The sequence below is a fragment of the Miniopterus natalensis genome, chromosome 3, assembly GCF_054644295.1.
Source record: "Miniopterus natalensis isolate mMinNat1 chromosome 3, mMinNat1.hap1, whole genome shotgun sequence".
Lineage (NCBI taxonomy): Eukaryota > Metazoa > Chordata > Mammalia > Chiroptera > Miniopteridae > Miniopterus > Miniopterus natalensis.
Genome location: NC_142083.1, coordinates 91,714,799 through 91,738,977, shown reverse-complemented (window position 1 = coordinate 91,738,977; position 24,179 = coordinate 91,714,799). Strand labels below are relative to the sequence as shown.

The 24,179-nt window shown below is 48.7% G+C and overlaps 2 protein-coding genes across 6 annotated transcripts in view; one reads left to right on the top strand and one right to left on the bottom strand.

Annotated features, from left to right (window-relative positions):
- Nucleotides 1-604: 604 nt before the first annotated feature.
- On the bottom strand, nt 605-10,654 carry NMRAL1 (NmrA like redox sensor 1). 2 transcript variants are annotated; one of them, XM_016214495.2, is made up of 6 exons: nt 10,543-10,654; nt 6,436-6,495; nt 6,010-6,248; nt 3,741-3,990; nt 2,214-2,404; nt 605-892 (listed from the first exon to the last, which is right to left on the bottom strand). In XM_016214495.2, exons 1-6 carry the CDS (start codon nt 10,580-10,582, stop codon nt 713-715), a joined length of 960 nt encoding a protein of 319 aa, XP_016069981.1. In that variant the 5' UTR covers nt 10,583-10,654; the 3' UTR covers nt 605-712. The 2 variants fall into 2 exon arrangements, with proteins under 2 accessions (XP_016069981.1, XP_016069982.1); XM_016214496.2 differs by lacking the exon at nt 6,436-6,495 and having other exon boundaries at nt 10,543-10,649.
- A 434-nt stretch (nt 10,655-11,088) lies between these two features.
- Nucleotides 11,089-24,179, top strand: part of HMOX2 (heme oxygenase 2) — a 61,466-nt gene continuing 48,375 nt past the window's right edge. For 3 of the 4 annotated variants that reach the window (XM_087815670.1, XM_016214462.2, XM_016214460.2), the window contains exon 1: nt 11,089-11,154. The gene's annotated coding sequence lies outside the window, so the exon portion shown is untranslated. Of the gene's footprint in view, nt 11,155-13,262; nt 13,388-24,179 lie in introns of those variants that run through there. The other variant, XM_087815669.1, reaches the window with a different exon arrangement.

Below are 24,179 nucleotides of genomic sequence, written 5' to 3'. Positions count from 1 at the left end.
CAAAGACGGAATACACCGCCACTGACCTCACTAGCTTTCTGGAGGTGAAGGGGGTGTGTGCAGGGTGCCAGCTCCTGGCTGAGCCTTCTGTGTCCTGGACTCTGTCTACACTTTGAGTGAATTTCAAATGTGGAACAGGGTGGTCAGAGCCACACCCTGGCTGTGGTCACAGTGCTGTCTCACACCTGTTGGGCTAAACTTAAAACTGCACTTAAGCCCAGCAGCAGTTGAGCATTAACCTACCATCCAGGAGATCATGGTTCGATTCCCAATCAGGGCACATACCCGGGTTGTGGGCTCAATCCCCAGCAGGGGGTGTGCAGGAGGCAGCCGATCAATGACAACTCTCTCATCATTGATGTTTCTCTCTCTTCCTCTCCCCTCTTCTCCCTCTGAAATCAATAAAAATATATTTTAAAAAACCACAAAACTGCATTTAAGTCCTGAATGTTGTTACCAAATGCCTCTTCTGCCCTCATACTCTGTCACTGCATGGAGAGAGGATTGGGCTCCTCGCCACTTGATGCCTCCTGTTGGAATCAGTGCCCAGCAGCTGCCACCCCAGCCCAAGTCCCAGAAACAATGCTTTCTTTTGGAAGCCATCTGTGAGAACAATGGCCTTTATTTAAAAAATAATTTTTTTGTAACACAAGAAAGGACCACTGTGACTGTGCCTCCCCTCCCCCTAGGTGGCGTTGAGATGTGGGCTGGGTCACAACCTGGAAAAGTCATCTTTGTGCTGCTCCAGCCACTGATCCAGTGTCCTGGCCTTGGGGTTGAGCCTCTGGGTCAGTTCAATGTCTCTGTCAGGTTTCAAGGCATAGAAACGGAACATGTTGGCCAGGTCCTGGGCGCCAGGGAAGCCAAGCTTCTCGTAGTCCTCAGGGGTTATCTGGAAGCAGAGGGGGGTGTCTGTGAGGATTCATCAACATTTCAGCATCCCACTGAGGTGGTGGGGTTGGGGGGTACCTCAGTCCATCTGAAACCATTCTAAAAGATTAAAGTTTGGAAACCACTGTTCTAGGTCAGTTTAAGATCTTGAGATGAAAACGTCTCAGTTCCTTCCAAATCAGAATTCTGCTTATATCACTGTTTTGCTCAAAAAACAAAGCTGTTCCCCTTTCCCGACTGAATTGGATCTGAACTCCTCAGCTCCCCAAATCCTCTACGATCTGCATCAGACTTTTCTTTGTTTAGATGGTGACACATAGCTACTCAGTGCCTGTTTTCTAGTGCACATCACTGTGCTAAGCTTCAGATCTATTCCATTCAATCCTCATAACAGCTAGAGCAGGGGACACCTTTCACACACCCATTTCATGGATAAGGAAACTGAAACAGAGAGGGGTCAGGGACCATGCCCCAGGTCACACACTGCTAGGTGTTAAGGGCAGGGACCAGGATCCAAGTCTGGGGGAGTCTATCTGGCCCCAAGCCCCCATCATTACTCTGTTTCGGTCTGGGGGCTCTATGGGTAAGCTTTTGTCTTTTAACACCTAGGAGTTTCCCAGATTTTTTTTTAATCCTCACATGTGGATATTTTTTCCATTGCTTTTCAGAGAGAGTGGGAGGGAGAGAGAGAGAGAGAAACATCGATGTGAGAGATACATAGATGGGTTGCCTCCTGTATGTGTCCCAACCAGGGGCTGGGGATTGAGCCTGCAACTGAGATACGTGCCCTTGGCCAGAATCGAACCAGGGACCCTTCAGTCTGCAGGTGGACACACTAACCACTGAGCCAGACTGGCTAGGGCCCAGATATTCTTTAATGAGAAGGTCTTACTTTCATAATGGGAATGACAAGAAACAAGAAACCTGGGGGGCTGGACTGGAAGACCGAGGGTCAGAGGTAAAAGGAGGGTACTGTGGGCCTCCTGCCCAGCCAGCCAGGCCATGGGCCGGCGCTATCTCTCTGGCCTCCTCCCTCTTCCCTTCCCTCAAGTCACATCCCAGAGAAGCCCAGCAGCCCTGCATTTTCACTCCTGGCCTTGGCCCCTACTGTCCCCTCTTCCTGGAAACCTTCCTCCCCACTTAGTCAACTACCTAAGCCAGAAATTTCACTTGGCAGCCATACTTGGCTCACAAGAACCGCACAACATTTATGTTCACAGTTGTGATGAATTCTGATTTACCTTGCCTAGATCCCCCCCTTTCTACAACCCACAAAGCCCTCCTGGGGGTTTGAAATGACCAGCAGGAGCTGAGGGGCCCACCTTGGCATCATGCACAGCCTTCCCAGTGTGCTTGGAGAGCAGGGCAGCGTATTCCTCTGCCGTATGCCTGCAGGTACTAAGCCCAAGGTTCTGGCCAATGTATTCTTCTGGACTCTTCAGCAGACTGAGTACCACAGGGCCCAGGTCGCTGACAGACATGCCATCCATGGGTATGTCACCCATGGGCAAGCCTGGGGGGCAGAGAGGAAGAGAGATGTATTGGCACATGACATGTCCTGGAATGGACAATGGGCCCTTTGCCAAGGGGTATAGACTGGTGTTCCCTCAGCCAACTAATCAGACACATGGTATGACTTAGACACCTCCTGGTGTCTATGTCAGCAGAAGCAGCAGTGGAACTGAGTTGAAAAATAGGATTCAAGTTAAGCTCTGCCCCCTTGGCATGTTGTTTAAACCCCCTGAGCCCAGATTACTCCGTTCTTAGAGTGGGGAGAACAACCCTGAATCTGCCCACCCCTCTCAGGGCTGAGATGGGGGACAAGGCACAGGAAAGGAAGGGGCTTCAAAAGGTCCCCTGAGAACAGGTTGGTGCCCCCAGGCCCCACTGCTCCCAAGACACTGGCCTGAGTGTACCTGGTCATACTCTGAATTTCTGATGTGGAAACCTGTGGGTGGGTACTCCAAATACCAACTCTACTGACGGGGATGCTTGACTAGCTGAGGCAAGGGCCTGGCCCAGAGTATGGCCACCTGCTAAATTGTGGTTGTGTAGATGGAGAGGGACAGCAGTGTCTAGATGCGGTGCCCAGAACATTTGGGCAGTGCCGTTTTCCTTACCTATAAAAAGGTGCCACCGCAACTGCCCATTCAGATCACCCAGGGACCTTGTGAGGATGGTCCAACTCAGAGACGGAAACAAGGGGTGTCCCTGACTAGCTTTGCAAAGTATGAAGGGCAGTGCCCATGTGCCAACACCAGGACCAGTCTGCTCATTGGTGGGCAGGACTTGAAGGAGGGTAAGCCAGTGTTTATGCAAGATGGGAGTGGGGGGCAATGGCCCACTGAGGGCACTCACCCCTCCCACTCTGGCCTCCTGAGTGTCCTGCTCTAATCCACTGACTAACTGACAAGACACAAGTTGTATAAGGTTCCCTCCCTCCAAGCCAGGGTCCAGTATATCCAGCCGTTTAGAGAGTTGCAAATGGGCATTGAGAAGAAAGTGCTTTCCACTTTGTGATATCTATAACTGGGCCTCATGTTCCAAATCCTCTCCTTATTTTTGAAGGAGGAGTAACAACTGCACTTGTCTCTGTAGAGCTTTCCACCAAAGACCAAATCACCACATCTTGGTAGATTTTCTCATTGCCCCTGCAAAAATCAGTGTTATGCTCATTTCATAGAGCAGGAAGCAGAAGCGCAGCAAGGTTTCATGCCTTGCACAGTCACAGGCCTAATGTGAGAGCCAGGACTCAGACCCAGAATCATGTGAGGACAAGCCCATAGCTTTCTGCGACAGCCATAGCTCCACACAGTGAGAGCAGATGCTCAAAGAGGAAGGGCACTCACTCAGCAAGTAGCTCTTTCCATCGGGGGCTTTCTGGGGAAGGAAGAAGGAGAGGAGGTTCTCGAAATAGCAGGGCAGCCTCACACTGGTCATGGGAACGCCGACATCCCGGAAATATTCCTCCACTTCCCCTTTGCCATCAAAGTGGCCTGCTGCCAGTCTCCCGGCCGTCAGCTTCTTGATATTCTCCAGGCCACTGTAAACCACGTAGCGAAGACCCAGGCTCTTGGCCAAATTGGCCAGCAGCTTTCCCTGGTGGGCAGGAAAGAGAAACCACAAAGCTAGGAGGGAGGATGTGTGTCCCCAATCACAGCCCAGCTCTCTAACCCAAGCTGCCTCTGTGCCTGATGCTAAGAGCCCGACCAATAAGATAAGGCCCTCAGGTAAGGCCCCTCTTTCAGAATGAGGGGCCTTCCAGATAAGGCCCCTCACATTCGGTATCACACCCTTGACTATGGGAGTATAAGCCTATACCACCCACAGAACCTTCGCATCACTGCTCTAGATCACTGGGTTGTTCGACATTCCAATGTGCTTGACCGCAGCCCACCTATGTGCAATCTGCTGCTAAGGTGTCCTCCTTGGAGAGCCCAGGATTCCACGAGGGAGGTGCTGCAGCTCAGCGGTGAAAGCACACAGGCCACATGGGTTCCGGTCATGGTGCTGCACCACACTGCGATGCTGGACAAGTGATCTAACTGTTCTGAACTCGTCAGTTAAATGGGAACCACAATACTACCTGCCGCATAAGGTTGTGTAGGGGGTTGGATGGTGGCCTCCAAAAAGATATGTCTGTGTCCAAACCCCAAAACCTGTGAATGTGACCTCATTTGGAAAAGGTCTGTGCAGGTATAATTAACTTAGGGAACTTGAGATGATCCCGGATTACCCATTTATCCCAATGACAAGTGTCCTATAAAAGACAGAAGAGAAGATACAGAGAAGTCCATGTGAAGGTAGAGGAAGAGACTGAAGTGATGTGGCCACAAGGAGAAGTGCAGCCACCGGAAACTCACAGAGGCAAGGAACCGAATCTCCCTTAAGAGTCTTTAGAGAGAACGTAGCCCTGCCAACACCTTGATTTTGGACTTCTGGCCTCCAAAACCGAGAGAGAATAAATTCCTGTTGTTTTAAGCCACCTGGCTTGTGGTCGTTTGTTACAGCAGCCATGGGGCACTAATACAGGCTGTCAGGATGAGACAAGATCTGCTTCAACCAGAGAAGCAGTCTTGGTCTTCTCTATGGGATGGGCTTCCATGTAAGATGTAATCAAAGAAAGGATCAAGGCTAAAAACAAGTTTGGAGACCAGTGATCCAGTCCAATCTCCCTTTACTTTACAGAGGAAGGAAACAAAGACCAGAGCTGGGAAGTTACATGTCCAAAGCCATAACTATGGCCAGTTGTGGATGAGGCGGGACTGAAAACTGAGATGCGTAATTCTCAGCTTAGTACCTTTGCTCTGGCAACAAGTACACCTCCCACAAAAACCTGAGTGCCTACTATGTGTTGGGCACCATGCAAGTGTCTCGATCTTCAATGAGACAAAAAGATGGCCATGTCTCATAGTTCTTCTCATACCCTTCCCACCACCACCTAGACTCAATAACCACCTAACTAGAGAGAATCTGGGTGGAAAACAAAATAAAGGGAAACATAAAACATATGAAAAGGGACATGGGGCACTTTCTGGATTGATGGAAATATATTTTGATCAGAAGGCAGTTATGTGGGTTTATTTATTTTCAAATTTCATCAAATTACACAATTAAAATGTGTACATTTTACATATGGGTCAACAGAGTTAGGTTTTTAGAAAGTATAAAAAGTCATTGGATGGCAAAGGAGATAAGCAGTTGCCTGGGGCCGGGGGGAGGGGGAGTGGGGAGTGACTGCTAACAGGCACAGGGTTTATTTTGGGGTGATGAAAATGTTCTGGAATTAGGTAGTGGTGATGGCTGCACAACTTTGTGAATATGTTAAAAACCAACGAATTGCACACTTTAAAAAGGTGAATTGTATGATACATGAATATTTTTTAAAAAGTCACTAGATGAGAAAGCAGCCTCCTCCTACCCTCATCAAAATCTAGAAGGGCTGCACGGAAGATGAGGGGAACAGCCTGCAGTGGTCAGTGGTCAGTGGTCCTGGGCAGAGTAGGCCCCACTGGTAAGTTAGAGCTGCTTCCAAGGAACCAAGAGGGACCTGGGAGCTCCTTTTAGGATGCCCTGCAACTAGCCCCAGCCTCCCTGCACCCTCCTGCCTGCCCTCACCTGCTTGACCTCCTGCTCCTGGCTGCAGTTCTCCCAGTAGTTGGTTACAATGAAGGCGGCGTGAGCCCCGGTCAGGGCCAGTTCCATGCTGGCCTCATCATCCTGGTCTCCCTGCATTATTTCTGCACCTTGCAGCCTCAGTTCCTTCACTGCCTTCTGCCTGGGGTTCCGGGTCACAGCCCGAACCCTGAACGTCCCATCTTCCAGGAGCGTCCGGGCCACTGAGCCCCCCTGGGCACCTTTGAAGAGTCAAAAAACAAACAAACCCTAAAGGGTAGAATATGCCTGGAGTCCTGCTAAGGTTGAAACCTGGAAGGGAATGCTCCACCACAGGAAGATACCCAAGACACTTGTCCCCTGTCATTCTCATGAAACTGCCTTACACCAATTTTAAATAACAGCTTTATTGAGATAGAATTCACTTACCATAATTAGAAGTATACAGTGTAATCCTGGCGGGGTAGCTCAGTTGCTTAGAGCACTGTCCTGATACGCCAAGGTTGCGGGTTCAATCCCCGATCAAGGCACATACAAAAATCAACCAGTGAAAGCATAATAAGTAGAACAAGTCAGTGTTTCTCTCTCTCTAATAATCAATAATATATGTATTTTAAAAAAGGTGTATAGTGTAGTAGTTTTTAGTGTATTCAGAGCTGTTCAACCATCATCGCAGTCAATTTTAGAACATTTTCATCTCCCCAAAAAGAAAATCATATCCATTAGCAGTTACTCCCCATTCTCTCCTCCCTCCAGTCCCTGGCAACCACTAATTTGCTGTCTGTCTCTACAGATTTGCACGGAATCCTTCAATAGGTGGCTTTTTGTTCCTGGCTCCCTTCACTCAGCATATTTTCAAGGTTCATCCATGTTTCAGCAGGCATTGCACTTATACCTTTTATGGATTTTTAAAAACGTATTACGAAATACTTAGCAGATACAAAAAAGGATAGCAACACTCATGTATCCACCCCTTAAATAAGAAAGAAAATATCACATACACCTTTTTCAAAAAAAGATTGAGGAAATCACAAAAATTAAATAATCAAAAGGAAGAAAATAAAAGTCATCCACAAATACAGGAGGAAAAGTAGGTTTACAGTTGTATGTGAAACATAGTTTATTCTTGTATCATTATTTAATAATTACTGTTATTTTCCATAAAAACAGGTTTACTGTGTCACAGTGACATTCTTTTGAGTTAATAAAACTTGTAATAATCATAACCTGCATGTGATTTTCCATAGGAAATACTCTACAACTACTTTTGCCCACCCCTGTATGTACAAGAACATTGGCTGCAGCACTACTTGCAATGGTGGAAATTTATAGACAACATACTGTCCTTTGGTAGCAATCTGGTTAAATAAATGATAAATCCATACAAAGTAATTAAATAGAATGTGGCAGATCTGTAAGTATGACTTGGGTAGGTGCCCATGATGTGTCCTGGAGTGGAAAAGGCAAATTGCAGAACTGCAGCTACCCTCATACAGTTCAGATGGCAATGTAAAATGGTATGGTCGCTGTGTAAAACAGCCTAGCAGTTCCTTAAAACGCTAAGCACAGATTTACCATATGATCCAGCAATTCTACTCAGAGGCATATACCCAAGAAAACTGAAAATATACGTCCACACAAAAAGTTGTATACGAATGTTAATAGCAGCATTACTGACAATAGCCAAAAGGTGGAAACAAATCAAGTGTTCAGAATGAAATCTATATACCAAAAGATTTGTGGCTGCCAGGAGCTGAGGAAAATTGGGGGAAATGGGGAATGACTGCTAGTAGGTGTTCATGTAAGAAATGTCCAAACCCGTAGAGAATTTCTATAAGTGTATTTGAACCAAACTGACAACATATCACTAGGAAGCAAAATCTCCACAGACTGAGAAAATGCTTTGGAGAATTTGCAGCTTTAAAAAAAAAAGTATTGGTTTTAGAGAGAGAGTAGGAGGGAGGGAGTGAGGGAGGAAGAAAGAGAGACATCAATTTGTTGTTCCACTTATTTATGCATTCATTGGTTGATTCATGTATGTGCCCTGACAGGGTATCGAACCCACAACCTCAGTGTATCCAGACAACACTCTAACCAACTGAGCTACCCTGTCAGGGCCCACAGCTTATTTTATACATTAAAATCAAAGGAGGAGCCCTGGCCAGTGGCTCAGTTGGTTGGAGCATTGTCTAGTACACCAAAAGCTTGCGGGTTGGATTCCTGGTCAGGGCTCATACAGGAGGCAACTGATCAATGTTTCCCTCTCTGCCGCGGTCCAGCCGCAGCGGGAGTCAGGGGTGCCGAAGGTGGGCAAGGCGTCGGCGCTGGGAGACAGCAGACTACACGACTCGGAGGTGGTGTGACACTATTCCACTTTATTGAGAATCAACATAATCTTTTATACTTTCTTTTTTGGCTACGATTACATTTTTTCGGTTAGCAAGCAAGAAATATTATTCACAGGTTAAACAATACAAGTTTCGATTTCATCAGAACGGAACAATTTTGACTTACTTTTTAGAACAGAGGAGAAAGGAAAAATCAGTGACTTATAGAGTGATAGATGTGGCTTTGTTTGCAGCAGTAATATATTAGTTTGTGAGACAGAAATTTTATATAATATTTGCCTGTGGTTACTACTTCTTATGGTTATATTTTAACTATGGACCTATTCTTAAGCTATTATATTCTTCTTGCCATTTTCTTCTAAGAAAAGAGTGCCTTTTGCCATAGCTATTGATTAACTGCTTGAGAATGCTTTTCTTTCGTTTCGTTGGGAGCGAGCACCGGCGTGGCCGCTGCCTTGCCAAGCGTTTCATGAAGGGCAAGTTCTCATACTGAACATGCCTTCCATTTACATTAACTATTTTGATACTGTTCTCATTGTAAAGCACCTATGTAAGGCAGAGGAGGGTCTGGTAGCCTTTTCATACTGTTAGCTCCTTTTAGGGGGATGCCACAATCTGCCATTTATTCTATATGCTACCCAGGGTGGTCCTTGTGCAGTAGGCGAGGGGCGATGGCCTTTTTCCTGTCCTCGACTAATCTTGCAACCATAGGCGGGTGCGTGAGCTCAGCTTTCTCTAGTTCTTCCATAAATTCCTTATTGGGGGCGCCAGGGGGAATTTTCCTAGCTTCTTCTAATAACAATTTGTTAAAGCATCCGGCACATGTGATAGTGACTGGACTTGGGGAAATCAGGATTTCTTCAGAAGTGAGAACATTGTTTACCATTCCCAGGTTAGTTACTGATTTATGGCCCCAAATCCCCCTCCAAGGAGAAGAGATATTCCCATTAAGCCAATTACTCCCACCCACATGCCACGCCCTCTCCTCAGAAGACGCCTTCCTTGAAGCTTCCTCTCCACGTCCGGATTTCAGACGACAAGGTTGGGAGAGGACGCGGCATCTCTCTCTCTCTCTCTCTCTCTCTCTCTCTCTCTCTCAAATCAATAAACATATCCTCGGGTAAAGATAAAAATAGAAATCAAGGGAGATGTAATGAAATCCATTGGTGGTAGATTCAGGGGGTGAGAGAAAGCAAAGCAGGGGCAACCTCTGGAATTGTATAAAAAGCAAAACAGAGAGACATATACTCTTTTCACATTGGTGAGTACAGGGTAGTTAACATTTACAGTATGTAGAGATGGTATGTAGGCAACAAAGTAACAGGAGTTCTGTGGTCTCCTGCTCTTGTGCCAGCAGTTGTGCTTTGGGGGGTGTGGAAAAGAAGATTACTCTGACATTTCAAAAGTGTGTTGCCTTAATACAAAAAGATAATAAGCTCACTTAAGGTAAATATGTCAAGGAAGCTACAGTCCTAGGAAGTGACTGCCTGCCACAAACCCATTTTAGTTAGGAATTTGTAGATTAACCATTCTGTGTGGTTATTTTTGGGCTTCGAGTTTGTAAGACCCTCAGGAAGGCCTCTCCTGAGCTTCTGAGGTTCAGTGTGTGGCCCCTTTTTCATTCACATTAAGTATGGGGTTTCTTCTTGGAGTGATGAGATCTTCTAAAACTAATGTGTTGATGGTCAGAGAACTCTGCAAATATACTAGAAACCAGTGCATTACACACTTTAAATGAGTAAATGGTATGTGAATTACACCTCAATATGTGAATTATACCTCAATAAAGCTGTTATATATTTTTAAATATACACATAGAGAGAGACAGACAGGTGGGGGCAAAATAAAACACTATCTTTTAAAAATAATATCTATTTAGATATTTCTAATTCGGTAGGATACTCAAGAAACTTGGTAACAGTGATGAATGGGGTAGAGGGTACAGAGGTGGGAGGGAGATTTAATTTCGGTGTGATGGGCAATCACTACTTATTCAGAGAGGTTAAAGTAATTTTTTAAAGATTCCAGGGCCATCTGCGCTCAGGTCCTGTCCCCACGCCACCGCCCCACCAGGGGTCAGGGGTCTGACCTATTTCACCCTCCCTCCCGACCCCCTGCGCTGGGGTCGCCCCGGCGCGGTGAGAGGTCCGGCGCTTCGCGGCCTCCGCCTGGCTGGGGCTCCACTTACCTGTGGCTCCAAACACCACCACTAGTTTCTTGTCGGCCATGGGCGCGGGGGCGGGCAATGCGGCCCCGAGAAGCCCGGGGGGCGAGGGAGGCGCGGGGTGGGCGACAGGGCCAGGGGTCCCCTCCCGGAACCACCCGGCGCGCGCCCCGCGCAGGCCCAGGGGGGAGCCACCTAGGGGTAGTCGGGGCTCTGCGACCTCCGCCCTCGCCCTCAGGCCTGACCCCAGGACCCTTGCCCCGCCCCCGGCCCTGCGTTGCCTCCTCACCGCCGCCTGCACCAAAAGAGCTCCGGGTAACAGCGGCCGAGTCCATAGTGGGCGGGTGGGGGGGGGATGGAACCCTAGAAGGGGCGCCGACCCCCCAACCGCAGCTTCGTTCCTGCCCTGGCAAAGCCACCCCTACGCGGCCGACCTGCAGGAAGGGGCCCCCAGGCTGCGCTGTGTCTGAACCCCCGCAGTCCGGGCCCGACCCCGCGCGGAGCTGACCCGCCAACCCCGCCCACGAGCCCCGATGGTTCGTCCCGGGCCGCGCGACGCCGCGGATGTTCCGGACCCTCCCCTTCCATCACCTCGCGGTCTGGCGCGAACTCGCAGATGTGGGGTGTCACCTGAAGGTAATTCAGTCTATATCCGTGAGCCTTAACCCCTTAAGGCCCTGCGTGTTTTCTTATATGCCTGCCTAACGATTGGGGTTACTGCTACTTGCACATTTTTTAATCTTTTTCAACAGAAAAGTGACATTTCTTTGTGTTCAACTAAAACTCAAAAATGGCCCTCTCTTTTGAAAAGTTATTCTGACCGGACGAGAACATTTGTTTTGTTTTTTTTCCCCCCTCATTCATTCCAAAATATGTATGGGCGTGGCTGTGGGTGAGTGGTCAGGGTGGTGGGTCAGGAGATCCCTGGGGTGATTCTGGGGCAGGTTTGAGTCCTGCTGCTTATCGGTTCTCATGACCTGATATTACCGCAAGAGCTTGATATTCATCTAATGATGTCAGACAAAGAAATGCTGATAACAAAATATGTATGGATACATCGGGGAATGTTAGCTTGGGGCAGCAGGCATTTGTCTGTGTTCACTGCTGAATTTCCAGCACCTAAAATAGTATCTGACACAAAGTAGAGTGACTGACTGGTTATCTAAACATCGGCTAGGCACTTGACTTACAGGAAACTCAAGCTAAAACGGACGCTGTTTTCCTGCATCTACTGGTAGAGATATCCCACAAAGGAATGTGTATATATATTTTTAATTTGTTGATTTGAGAGAGAGAGAGGAAAGGGGGAGAGAGAGACATCGATTTGTTGTTCCTCTTATTTATGGAACAACATTGGTTGCTTCTTGTATGTGCCCCGACCAGAGATCAAACCCGAAACCTTGGCATATAGGGACGATGCTCTAACGAATTGAGCTACCCTGGCCAGGGTGGGTATGTGTATTTTATTTATGTAAAATATTGGTCTTTATATTAAGATGCATATATTAATTTTAATAAATACACATTTATGTTTACTTCATTTATAAGTGAAGGTATCACCTATGTGTTTATCTTGCATAATTATCTTATAGTCTCCTCCACACCTTGTTATGCTATGACTCTGCTCAGACTGTAAAGTTTGCCTGGAATACCTTCCTCCCATATCCTTAGATAGGGCTAACACTTATTCATTCTTTAAGACTCTACATAACCATGACTTCCTCCAGGAAGCCATCCCTGACCCCTAGGCTAGGCACTACTCCTGTTCTACTCCCATTTCTATCCCACTGGCAAAATTGTCTCTATCCTGTTGACCAAGGGCTCCCTGAGAGCTGGCCCGGTTTCTTGCTTGTCTTTATATTTTTCCCTCCAGACACAATGTCCAGCACTTAGTAGGAACTCAATAAAGGCCTAGTATGAGTCCTGGCCGGCTAGATCAGTTGGTTAGAGCATCGTCCCTATATGCCAAGGTTTCGGGCATCACCCTGATACACCAAGGTTGCGAGTTCAATCCCCAGTCAGGGCAGACACAAGAACCAACCAATGAATGCATAAATAAGTGGAACAACAAATTGATGTTCCTCTCTTTCTTCCTTGCTCTAAAATCAATTTAAAAAATGAGAGAGAGAGAGAGAGAGAGAGAGAGAGAGAGAGAGGCTAAGCCACTTTGGGACGAAAGCAACTCTCCAGTGCCGTTTGGCCTTGCTGAACCTGCAGCTTCAGAAACCAGTACAGGCAATAAGTGGCAGGGAATAGCATCTCTGCCCCTAGGCTTCTGGTCAGTGGTGCTGGTGCCAGGATGTAGCTGAAAACGCTGATTTGGCTGCTTGTCACAACAAAAGCCAAACTCATGAGATAGGTGCTGGGGCAAAAGAGGTTTAATGTGTTATGAGACCTGGGAGAATGGTGGACTCCCACCTCAAAGACCATCTACCTTTCCTGCTCAAGCTCATGGTTCTTACAGGGATGTTACGGAAAAACTCAGATTGAACACCGGAGGAGGCAAAGTGATACCTTTATTTCACGCATGCGGACCCAGAGGAGGCAGTCTCCAAATTCTGGGCCCTGAACTGCGAGCTCAGCATAGCTTTATGGGACTTTCCTGTGGCGTGAAAACAGTGGGTGGAGTTACAGAAGCAGGATATGCATTCGGTTGGGCAAGCAAAAATTCAAAATGGAGCGGCTCATCTAAAATGGCAGCAGATTCCTTATCATTTCCCCCCTTTGATGCTATTAGTTGTTGTTGCAACTATTGCATCATGATACATGTCCATATTCCAGGTTCTCGGATTCCTTGAGCCTCTGATAATGGACCTTCTGGAGGGCTAAAATCTTGGCAGTAGCTCTTCTGGTAACAGTGTTCTCTAAGGTATGGATAATTGTTCTAACGATATATGGAGCGAGGCTTTCTCCTATAAGAATGACAAGAATGGGCCCGATTAGTGGGACGAGCCATCGGGCCGAAGCCTGGGTGTTGAGTCCCCAATTCCAGTTCTGTGCCTCCTTTCTGCTATGCTGTATGCTCTCTCTTAGCTCTTTTCACCTTTTGCATTATCACCCCACACTGGTTAACAAAATAACAACATTCTTCACCTAGGAATACACATGTTCCTCCTTTTTCAGCTGTGAGTATATCTAAAGCTCGTCGATTCTGTAGGGTTACCCCGGTGAGTGAGTTGATTTGTTGCTGGATGGTGGCTAAAGAGTTGGCCACTTTCTCCATGTCCGTGCTCAGCCTCTCAGACAGTTTGTAATATGTAGAGGCCGAAAGACCTAGTCCTCCTATGCCTGCGCCTACACCAGCAGCTATTCCTAGTCCTGCCAGCACAGCAATCCCAGCTGCTCTCCCGGTCCGCCCTGACATTTCCCTCGGTTTGAGTGCTGCTTGTATTTCCTGACTGGTCTTTAGGCTGATTCTGGGTACTAGGAATACCTCTACACATCTCCCAGTCCAGTTGGCAGGAAGGCACCGGTGGGCTTCCCTTCCACATAGGAGGAACAGGCCGGGCTCTGCACAGAGACTACTATTGTTGGGGATACTGAGGTTGTGGGTGCAGAGCCCAGGGTTTAGAGTCCCTATCAGGATCGTTCCTGGTGAGGTCTCCTGGGGCACTAAGCAGGTGATGTTGGATCCTCTGGGATCCAGGAAAACATCGGTGGCGACTGGCCCCAGCGTGAGTGTCTGATTGGGGCCAGCAAAAGGCCGGGAGGGACTCCATGTATTAGGAACTGGAATTCCCAAGAGTTCTTTCTCCCTAAAAGGGAGACAAACCCAGCATTCCTTCGTGGAGTTGCTTGTATTCTGATATGCTGAGTAGATGATTTGTATTATGCCCTGGGCCTGTAAAGTTGGCCTCAATTTCGGTAGGGTCCTTTGGAAGTTCGGGAGGTTAACCCCCTTGTAGGTTGTTTCCTGTTGTCTCAGCCTCTGGGTCACTGCCTTGAGTGCTGCTTTCCTGGCTACCTTAAATTCTTCCTCATTCATGTGACTCAATGGCCGTGCAAGGCCCCAGCACACCCGCCTGCCGGGCGGCCCATATGACTGACATTTCTGAGCTTGGTAGCCTACGGTCCCTGCCATGATTCCTGTCCAGTAGACTTTGCCATCCCATATGCATTGTTCTCCACCTGGTTTTACACAATCTTGAGGCATGTACGTACTATGGGTAAAGGGGCTTGCCGGAAACAAGTACATTGCAGCACCCCCTGCAAGCCTCATCCTCTCTTTTGGTGTACTGCACCGGCATTGTGGAACAGTTACAGTGGTTGGGGTAGTTACAGAAAGCAAACTACATAGCCACATGAGCAAATAAAACCAAGGTATAGTCCCCCGAGAGCCAAACGTTCCCATAAGTTCCAGTCCTGAGGTGCCGTTGTCACTAGCCCTATTCTGAAGATGGTGGTGAGGAGTCCTGCAGCTGCGAGGTACCATTCTGGACAATGGTCCATCCACAGGTTGGTCCCTTCCTCAGCTTCAGTGGGGGCCGCCGTTGGGACTGGTCCTCAGAATCTTCATTGGCCTCGGGATCCGCTGCTCCCTTAACCCGGGTGTGGTGGACCCAGGGTGCCGTTCCTGCAATCTTAAGTGCAGTAGGCGTTGTTAATATGATCAAGTAGGGCCCGGCCCAAGTGGGTTGGAGTGGTTCCTTCTTCCAGTCCTTAACCCAAACATTATCTCCTGGCTTAAAAGGGTGCGCTGGCCCCCCTCTAGGGACTGGGTCAAGGCCTAGTCCGGCTCAGTGTATCTGTTCTAATGTTTTCCCCAATCTCTGAAGATATTTAGTCTGGTTGACCTCCCCGGTTACCCGAAGCTCCCCTCTAGGGATGGGTAGTACTGCTGGCGGCCTTCCGTACACCAGTTCAAAGGGTGTATAACCTGTGGAGTTAGGGGCGTTCCGGACCCTAAGGGAAGCAAATCAGGCCAGGGCAGGTTGGTTTCTTGGTGGAATTTCGCCAGAGTTTCCTTCAGGGTTCGATTAATTCGTTCTACCTTCCCTGAACTCTGAGGTCGGTATGCAGTGCGCAGCTTCCAGGTTATCCTCAGTTGCTTTGCTAGCTCTTGAATGACTTTGGCGACAAAAGCCGGCCCATTATCGCTACCTATGGACATCGGCAGCCCAAAACGGGGGACTATTTCCCGTAGGAGGATCCTGACTACCTCCTGGCTTTTCTCAGTCCGGGTGGGGTAAGCTTCCACCCACCCCGAGAAAGTGCAAATTAGGACTAGCAGGTATTTATAGCCTCGGCTCGGTTTGACCTCAGTAAAATCAACTTGCAGATCTTCGAAGGGCTGTTGCCCCCTGTGCTGTGCGCTGATGAACCTCTGTGGGTGAGGGGTGGCATTATTCCGAGCGCAAATTATGCATCGGGCCACAATCATGGCACAGATACTGGCTAGGTTGGGGAAGTAGTAATACTTCTTAAGCAAAGCCTCCAGGGACGTCTTCCCTAGGTGAGTCAGGGTGTGGCATTGCCTTACTAAGTTACTCGCCTGGGTCTGAGGTACATAGAGCCGTCCGTCTGGCAGTTCCCAAATACCGGTCGCAGTCTGTGAACACCCCGCCTGTATCGCCCATTTCTGTTCCTCGGGAGTGTAATCTGATTGTGTAGGGCTGAGGTCCAGTAGAGGGGCCGGGACATCAGCAAGGGTACTCTTGGTATGGGCTGCTTCTTTGTCTGCTTAATCTGCCTGCCGATTACCCCTGGCTACTGCGGTGTCTTCCTTCTGGTGCCCCCGGCAATGGATTATCGCCACCTTGGCCAGGGCCCATAACGCCTCTAATAACCTAAGTATCTCAGCTTTATTTTTAATGTCTTTTCCTTCCGCGGTGAGTAATCCCGTCTCCCTGTAGATGGCACCGTGGATGTGTACAGTGGCAAAGGCATATCTGGAGTCTGTGTATATGTTGACCTTCTTTCCCTTTGACAATTCTAGGGCCCTGACTAGAGCCCATAGTTCTGCTCTTTGTGCAGACCATCCAATTGGTACGGGTTTAGCCTCTAATATCTCTTCATCATTGACTACTGCATACCCTGCTAGCCACCTCCCGCCAGCCATATAACTGCTTCCATCCGTGTACAAGGTCAGGTCCGGCTGGCTTACTGGCTGATCCTGCAGGTCCGGCCGGCTGGCATACACCTCCTCAGTTATTTCCAGGCAGTCATGGTTCAGCTCTCCACGTTCAGAGGGGAGGAAGGTAGCTGGGTTTATCCGCCGTATGGTGCTGATTTTTACTCGGGGGTTTTAATGGAGTATTCCTTGATACTGAGTCAGCCGAGGGTTGGATAGCCATCTGTGCCCCTGTTCAGCCAGGAGGTTGGATACCGCGTGTTGGACAAATAGGTTGATCTCCTGTCCCAAGGTTATCTTGTCTGCCTCCTGCAGGAGGACAACCGCAGCACCTATGGCCCGCAGGCACGGGGGCCATCCGGCGGCTACGTTGTCTAGCTGCTTGGAGAGGTAGGCTACTGGCCTCTGCCATGGCCCTACCTTCTGTGTCAAGACTCCTAGAGCTGTTTTCTCTCTTTCGTGTGTATACAGTTTGAAAGGGCGACTTGGATCTGGCAGGCCTAGAGCAGGGGCCTGGCCGAGGTGATCCTTGATGGCCTGGAAGGCTCGTTCTTGCTCTGCTTCCCATAGGAAGGGGGCTGCATCCCGGCCCCTCAATGCCTGATATAGCGGCTTCGCTAAGGAGGCATACCCGGGAATCTAAAGGGGACAGAATCCAGCCGCCCCCAAGAATTCGCACAGCCTCCTCTTGGTGGTAGGGACGGGTAAGGCTTGGATCACTTGTTTTCTTTCTTGTCTTAGGGTCCTTTTTCCCTGAGAGATTAAGAACCCGAAGTATTTCACCTGGGGCTGGCAGATTTGGGCCTTCTTCCACGAGACCCGATATCCCGCCTGAGTCAAGAGTTCTAACAGTTGGCAAGTTCCTTCCCAACAGCAGTCCTTGGTGGTTGCTGCCAATAAGAGGTCATCTACGTATTGTAGCAAGGTTAGGTCAGCCTCGCTGCTTATAAATGATCTCAGGTCCTGCCCCAGGGCCTCCTCGAAGAGGGTAGGGGAGTCCTTGAATCCCTGGGGCAGCCTAGTCCAGGTTAGCTAAACCTTAGCCATCGAGTGGGGGTCCTCTCATTCGAAGGCAAAGAGGGGTTGGCTTTCTTTGGCCAGTTGGAGACAGAAGAAGGTGTCCTTTAAATCTAAGCAGGTAAACCAGGCGGCTTCTGAAGGAAGCTGGTTAAGCAGGGTGTATGGGTTCGGGACTACAGGATGTAGGGTGACTGTTGCCTCGTTTACGGCTCGCAGGTCCTGGACCGGTCTGTATCTCGTCCCGGCTGGCTTCTTCACCAGGAGTAGTGGAGTGTTCCAAGGGGATTGGCAAGGGACGAGTATCCCTTCCCTCAGGTGCTTTTGAATGACTTCCATTATGCCAAGTCGTGCCTGCCGTGGAATGGGGTATTGGCAGATCTGTCTTGGCCCTGCTCCAGGTTTCATACCTATGATGAGGGGGGCATGGTTCGCAGCCAGTCCTGGTGGGTTGTCTTCAGCCCAGACCTGAGGGTACCGTGTGCAGAGGCTGGTAACCCTTTCATCTGTGGCCGGCTCCTCCGTATTCCCCTCCAGCCCCTCATAGAGGAGGTATTCTTCCCCTCGAGGGATGAGAACTGCCACCAGATATGGTGCGCCAACCTGCAGGTGGGCTTCTCCTGATGGTTGGAAGGAGACTTGAGCCCCTAATTTGGCAAGCAGGTTCCGTCCCAACAGTAGGACCGGGCACTCAGGGAGATAAAGGAACTCATGTCTTACTTGATGGCCCCCTAGTTCTACAGTTTGCGCTTGCAGAACCTTTTCGGGCTGCTCGGCCGTCCGGTTGCCCCAACGATAGAGATTTCACGTCCCGACGGGGGAGCAACAGTGGTGATTACTACTGAATGCTCTGCTCCTGTATCTACCATGAAGGGAAGGGTTTGGCCTCCCACAGTTAATCTGACCATGGGCTCATGGGGGCCGAGATTCAGAGAGCCCGGTCTGTCCTCGTCCGAGTCCATGCCAGCCAGGCTGAGGATGGTTGGGGCTTGGGCCTCAGGCTGCGGGGCACTGTGAACCTGCCTCTTCTTCTTCCGGTTGGGGCACTGCCTCTTCCAGTGGCCTCTCTCTCTGCAGTAGGCACATTGATCGGCTTCCACCCGGTGGTGTCCGGCCTTTTCTTTAGCCTGGGGTCCCCTCGGAGGCGGCGGGGGCCTTCCTAGGGCTGCCGCCAGGAGGGCTGCCTTTTCCTCCATCTTCTTTCAGCTGCCTCCTCCCGATTGTTGGAGACCTTATTTGCGACCTCTATGAGCTGGCTAATGTTCATCCCGGCGAAGCCCTCGAGTTTCTGGAGCTTCTTCCTGATGTCTGATGCAGACTGAGAGACAAACGCCGTATTTACCATTCTCTGATTGTCCGGTCCTTCGGGGTCGAACGGCGTGTAAATTCGGTACGCCTCGCACAGCCGTTCGTAGAAGTCTCCAGGACATTCATCTGGCCACTGGGTCACATTGGCCACTTTAGACATATTGGTGGGTCTTCAGGCTCCAGCTCGGACACCACGGAGGAGGGCCTCTCGAAACCTCTGCAGGGCGGCCCTACCTTCCTCTGTGTGATGGTCCCAATCTGGTTGAACTTCGGGCGCCGCCACTCTTGCCCATTGCGCCGGGTCCAGCGTCCCCACCGGTGCGCAGTTTCTAGGTATCGGAGGGCTCCTCGGAGTATGCGCCAGCGCTCCTCAGTATGGAACAGAGTGAGGAGCAATTGGCGGCAGTTGTACCAGGTAGGTCTGTGAGTTTGCATAATTGACTCCATAAGGTCTATTAAAGCCTGGGGCTTCTCTGAGTATGAGGGAGTGTGATGCTTCCAATTAAGGAGATCGATCGGTGGTGGTTGTAAAAGGCTGATAGTAGACTATTGTCCCCCCTGAAGTTCTGTCCCGTCAGGCCCAACCAGTGGCGGCGCCTGAGTTTCTCTCAAGGGTAATTACAAAGGTTGCCTAGGGCGATGCCTGGTTGCCATTGGTGATGTTGGGACTGCTTCTGCCTGGCACTGAGCCAACACTGACGGCGGAGGGGGTCTCAAGTTCTGGGGCCCTCAGCCCTGGAGCGTAAGGTAGAGGCATATTAAATGCTGGCTCTTCCTCCGGGTTGCCCTCATGGATTGGCGGCCGCCGGATCTCCCTAGGACTGACGACTAACACTCGGGAGGCTTTCTTCTTCGCCCTGGATATTCCGACTGCTCAGGGCGCCTGTTTCTGACATTGGTGAAGCCAATTCTGTAACTCCCGCGCTAACTCCTGCCACCTATCTATAGATATGTACTGGCCGGGGTGTCCTGGCTTCCCTGTAACTATTAGGTGTACTGCCCGAATGGTGCTTAAATTGAGGGTTCCCTCAGGGGGCCAACCTACCCCAAACGTCGGCCACTCAACCGAACAGAAAGTGTCGAGTTGGTCCGGGGTCATTGAAGAACCCTGCTCCCTGAACGGCTCAAAGTTCTTAAGCATGCAGTCTAACACCGTGGATGGGCCACCTCCCATGGCTTGTTTACCGCCCCCCCCGCATCTGCGTGGACAAACAAGGGTAGGGTATTCGGTTCGCCCGCCTGGCCGCTCCCCTCGCGGGGATTTAGGTGCCTCTTAGCTTTGGCAGGTCAGTATAAACCCCTGACACGGATCAGACTCGCAGGGAGGGACGAGGTCCCCCAGAGCCTGATACTGCCCTGAGCCGTATGAGGTTCACCACGGTACCGCAGGTTAGGGCCCACTCAGACTCCGTAGGCAAGAACCGGTGGAGCCACACAGACATTCACTCACATTCACGCATCCATTCAACCGAGTTTAAACATTCCCGCCCGACGGGATTTCCCTGCCTGTGGCCAGTGGCCAGTGGCCGTGAGAGGTGATCAGTCCCTCCTTCCACCCTTAGGGTGGGCCTGATCTCGGGCTTCTGGTCCCCGGGGCACTCACCAGTCCTGAAGAGATCTCTTCCCGGTGTTCGGATCCGTTCACCCCCTCCGGCAGCCCGGGTGGGTGGACTCCGCCGGCGACCTTCCGTGGAACTCCGGGTGGGCTGGGGCGAGAAATAACTGAGGCGCGCGCTTCCTTCCCCGCCCCAGAGCTCCACGGATTCCCGCAGGTCCCTCACCAATGGCAAAAAAGCCTGCTCGCGTGAGTCGATTCCCGGTCAGGGAACCAAAATGTTACGGAAAAACTCAGATCGAACACCGGAGGAGGTGAAGTGATACCTTTATTTCACGCATGCAGACCCAGAGGAGGCAGGCTCCAAATTCTGGGCCCCGAACTGCGAGCTCAGCATAGCTTTTTAGGACTTTCCTGTGGCGCGAAAACAGTGGGCGGAGTTACAGAAGCAGGACGTGTTTGGTTGGGCAAGCAAAAATTCAAAATGAGGGGGCTCATCTAAAATGGCATTAGATTCCTTATCAGGGATAGGGAGAGGGCTTTTTTCTATTCAAGTATCCTGCTGGTTTATGGCACGCTCAATGTAGTAACTCCCCCTTCGCCATCTCGGCCTATGGGGGAGACTTTCCGGCACTCCCTGACAGTTTACAGTAACAAGGGGGCTGTTGGAAGTGGGCATATTGGCAGCCTACGCAAAGGTTTTATCCCTTGAAATCCCACCCACCCTGGGCTCCCTTGAGGCCTTAGTGAGTTAGCTGTTGACTAGTGTATGCTCAGCTAGTGACTCAGCACTTTCTGTGGTAATTTTTATCTAACATCGAACTTCCTACAAAGCACCTGCCAGTTCACCCAGCCCAATGACGTGAACTAATGATGATAACAGTTGGAGGAATTCTTTTCTGTGCTCCTGCTATGTATCAGATACAGGCTAAGTCCCACATTATCTCATTTGACTCCTTGAAGTAACCTTTCCTTCAATCATTGCCACTCATTTTAATTGTGTGTGTATGTTTGGGGCGAGGGCAATACAGTGTATACTTCCCAGTACTCCTTTGTTAAATTTGTTTTTTTTTATTTGATTTTGAGAGCCAAGTAATGCATAATGCATTTATGTATTCTCATAAAATAATGTAAATGGTACTATAAATGAAAGTTCCACAGGACTCTTCCGAGGGATCAAAGACAGTTTTATTTCGATAGGATTTGCAAATTAGAGGACATATCCTTTGGCATGAATCGAAGATACGCTCTAGGGTGGGAAAAATAAGGCAAGGGTTTTAAAGGCAAGAGTTTCAAGGAGTTGCTAATCAAAGGGATGGGAAACAACACTATAGACTTACATCATTCTTTTTCTGATTGGTGGGGGCAACTGGATTTTTAGGGGTCTGCAGAGTTAATGGTCAGCAAGTGGGGTTGTGAGATAAAAACAAAGGGTAGTTTCAGTTGACTCATGGTCAGCACGTAGAGAGTCATGAGACATGATAAGCAGGGCAGGTCACAAGGCAGGGGCCGATGCCTAAGTATCCCTTGGAGTCTGCAAAATAAACTAGTAAAACAAGTTTTGTAGTGAAACAGACAATGGAAAGAATACAGTTCATCTGGTAGGCAGAGTCAGAGTTTAAACCGCAAAATGGCCTAGTTACTGGAACAGGGTCAGAGACCAAATTGCAGAAAGGTCCAGATATTCAATCACAAAATTATTAGAATCCTCATTACAGATAAAGCACAAGTGACCCTTGACCTCTTTCTATCATTCTAGTATGTAAACCTTTCCTACTTTTGGATGCATTTATATACCTAAACATGAACATGTAGGAAGAAAACATTTTATAGTTAAAATAATAAAAGGGACCATACTGAATATATTTTTCCCAAAAATTTTATTATGAAAATTTGTAAACATACAGAAAAGTTGAAAGAACTGTATAGTGAACACACATATGCTTACCACCTAGATTCTTCAATTCTTAACATTTTGCTATATTTGCTTTATCAGATATCTGTCCATCAGCTATCTTATTTTTTTATACATTTCAAGTAAGTTGCAGACATCAGTATTCTTCTCCCCATACACTTCAGCATACATATTATTTAGAGTTCAATATTTGTTGTTGTTTTTCAATATTTGTTTTTTAGGTTAAGTTTATTATATACTATAAATATATTTTCGTATTTTCCTACAACTTGCTTTTCCCCATCTACTAAATGTTCTCCCTCAGGGGGTGCCTGCCCTTCCTTTTTTTTTTTTAATATGTCTGTATAATCCTCACCCCAGGATATTCTTTTCCATTGCTTTTTCAGAGTGGAAGGGAGAGAGAGAGAGAGAAACATCGATGTGAGAGACACATTGATTGGTTGCCTCCCGCATGTGCCCCTACCAGGGCCCGGATCACGCCTGCAACCGAGGTATGTGCCCTCGGCTGGAATTGAACCAGGGACCCCTTCAGTCCGAGTGCCAATGCTCTAACCACTGAGTGAAACTGACTAGGACTGCCCTTCCTTTTTTAGTGGGGTACAACTATTGAATGAATGTGTCCCTGTCAATCCCTACATCATCCTCTTTTGATGGACCTAAAGGTTATTTCAAAGTTTTTAACAAAATGGAGTTTCCTGGTATGTGTTGCAATGACCTTCCTTGTTTATGCCCTTTTGAGTTTTTGTGTTTTTTTAAATACGTCTTTATTGATTTCAGAGAGAGGAAGGGAGAGGGAGAGAGAGAGAAACATCAATGATGAGAGAGTCATTGACTGGCTGCCTCCTGCACGGCCCCCACTGGGGATGGAGGCCACAACCTGGGCATGTGCCCTAACCGGGAATCAAACTGCAATCTCCTTGATCATAGGTCGATGCTCAACCTCTGAGCCATGCCGGCCCAACCACTTTTCAGTTCTTGTGTTAGACAGAACAAAGGTCTCAAGGTCTGGGCAGTCCTAAATGTTATTTCTTGCTAAATGGTTTTTGTTTTTTAATTTGACAGAGAGGGAGAGAGAGAAACATCAATTTGTTGTTCCACTTATTTATGCATTCATTGGTTGCTTTTTTTAAAAATGTTTTTATTAAAATGTTTTTATTGATTTTTTTTTTTTCTTTAAGAGAAAGAAAGGGAGAGGAAGGGAGAGGGAGAGAGAGAAACGTCTATGTGAGAGAGAAACATCGATCGGCTGCCTTGTGCACTCCCCCTATTGAGGATCAAGTCAGCAACCCAGGCATGAACCCTGATTGAGAATCAAACAGGCAACCTCCTGGTGCATGGGACAACGTCCAACCAACCCACCCACACCAGCTGCACCATTGGTTGCTTCCTGTATGTGCCCTGAGTATATGCCCCGATGGGATCAAACCTGTAACCTTGGCGTATCAACTGAGCTACCTAGTCAGGGCTTTTTGCTAAATGTTAAAATGTAGTATAGTATTTTGTAGATGCAGCTGTAAACAGGATGAACTGACAGGAACTCAGCCAGATGAAAGTAGCCAATTGCAAAGAAGAAATCAACACATAAGACAGCCAACCAAGCAACCAACAAAAAAACCTTCGAGGGAGGGAAATAAATACTTGGAAGTGAAAACAGTATTTATAATTCACAGTGAATGAATAGGGTACCCAGATATTTTCAGGCAATGGGGTAATATAAGTTGGCTTAACGTACTATAAAAGTGCCAGGTAATGCACTGAATATGTTCCCGTTGGCATTATTTCCCACATGGTTCCAT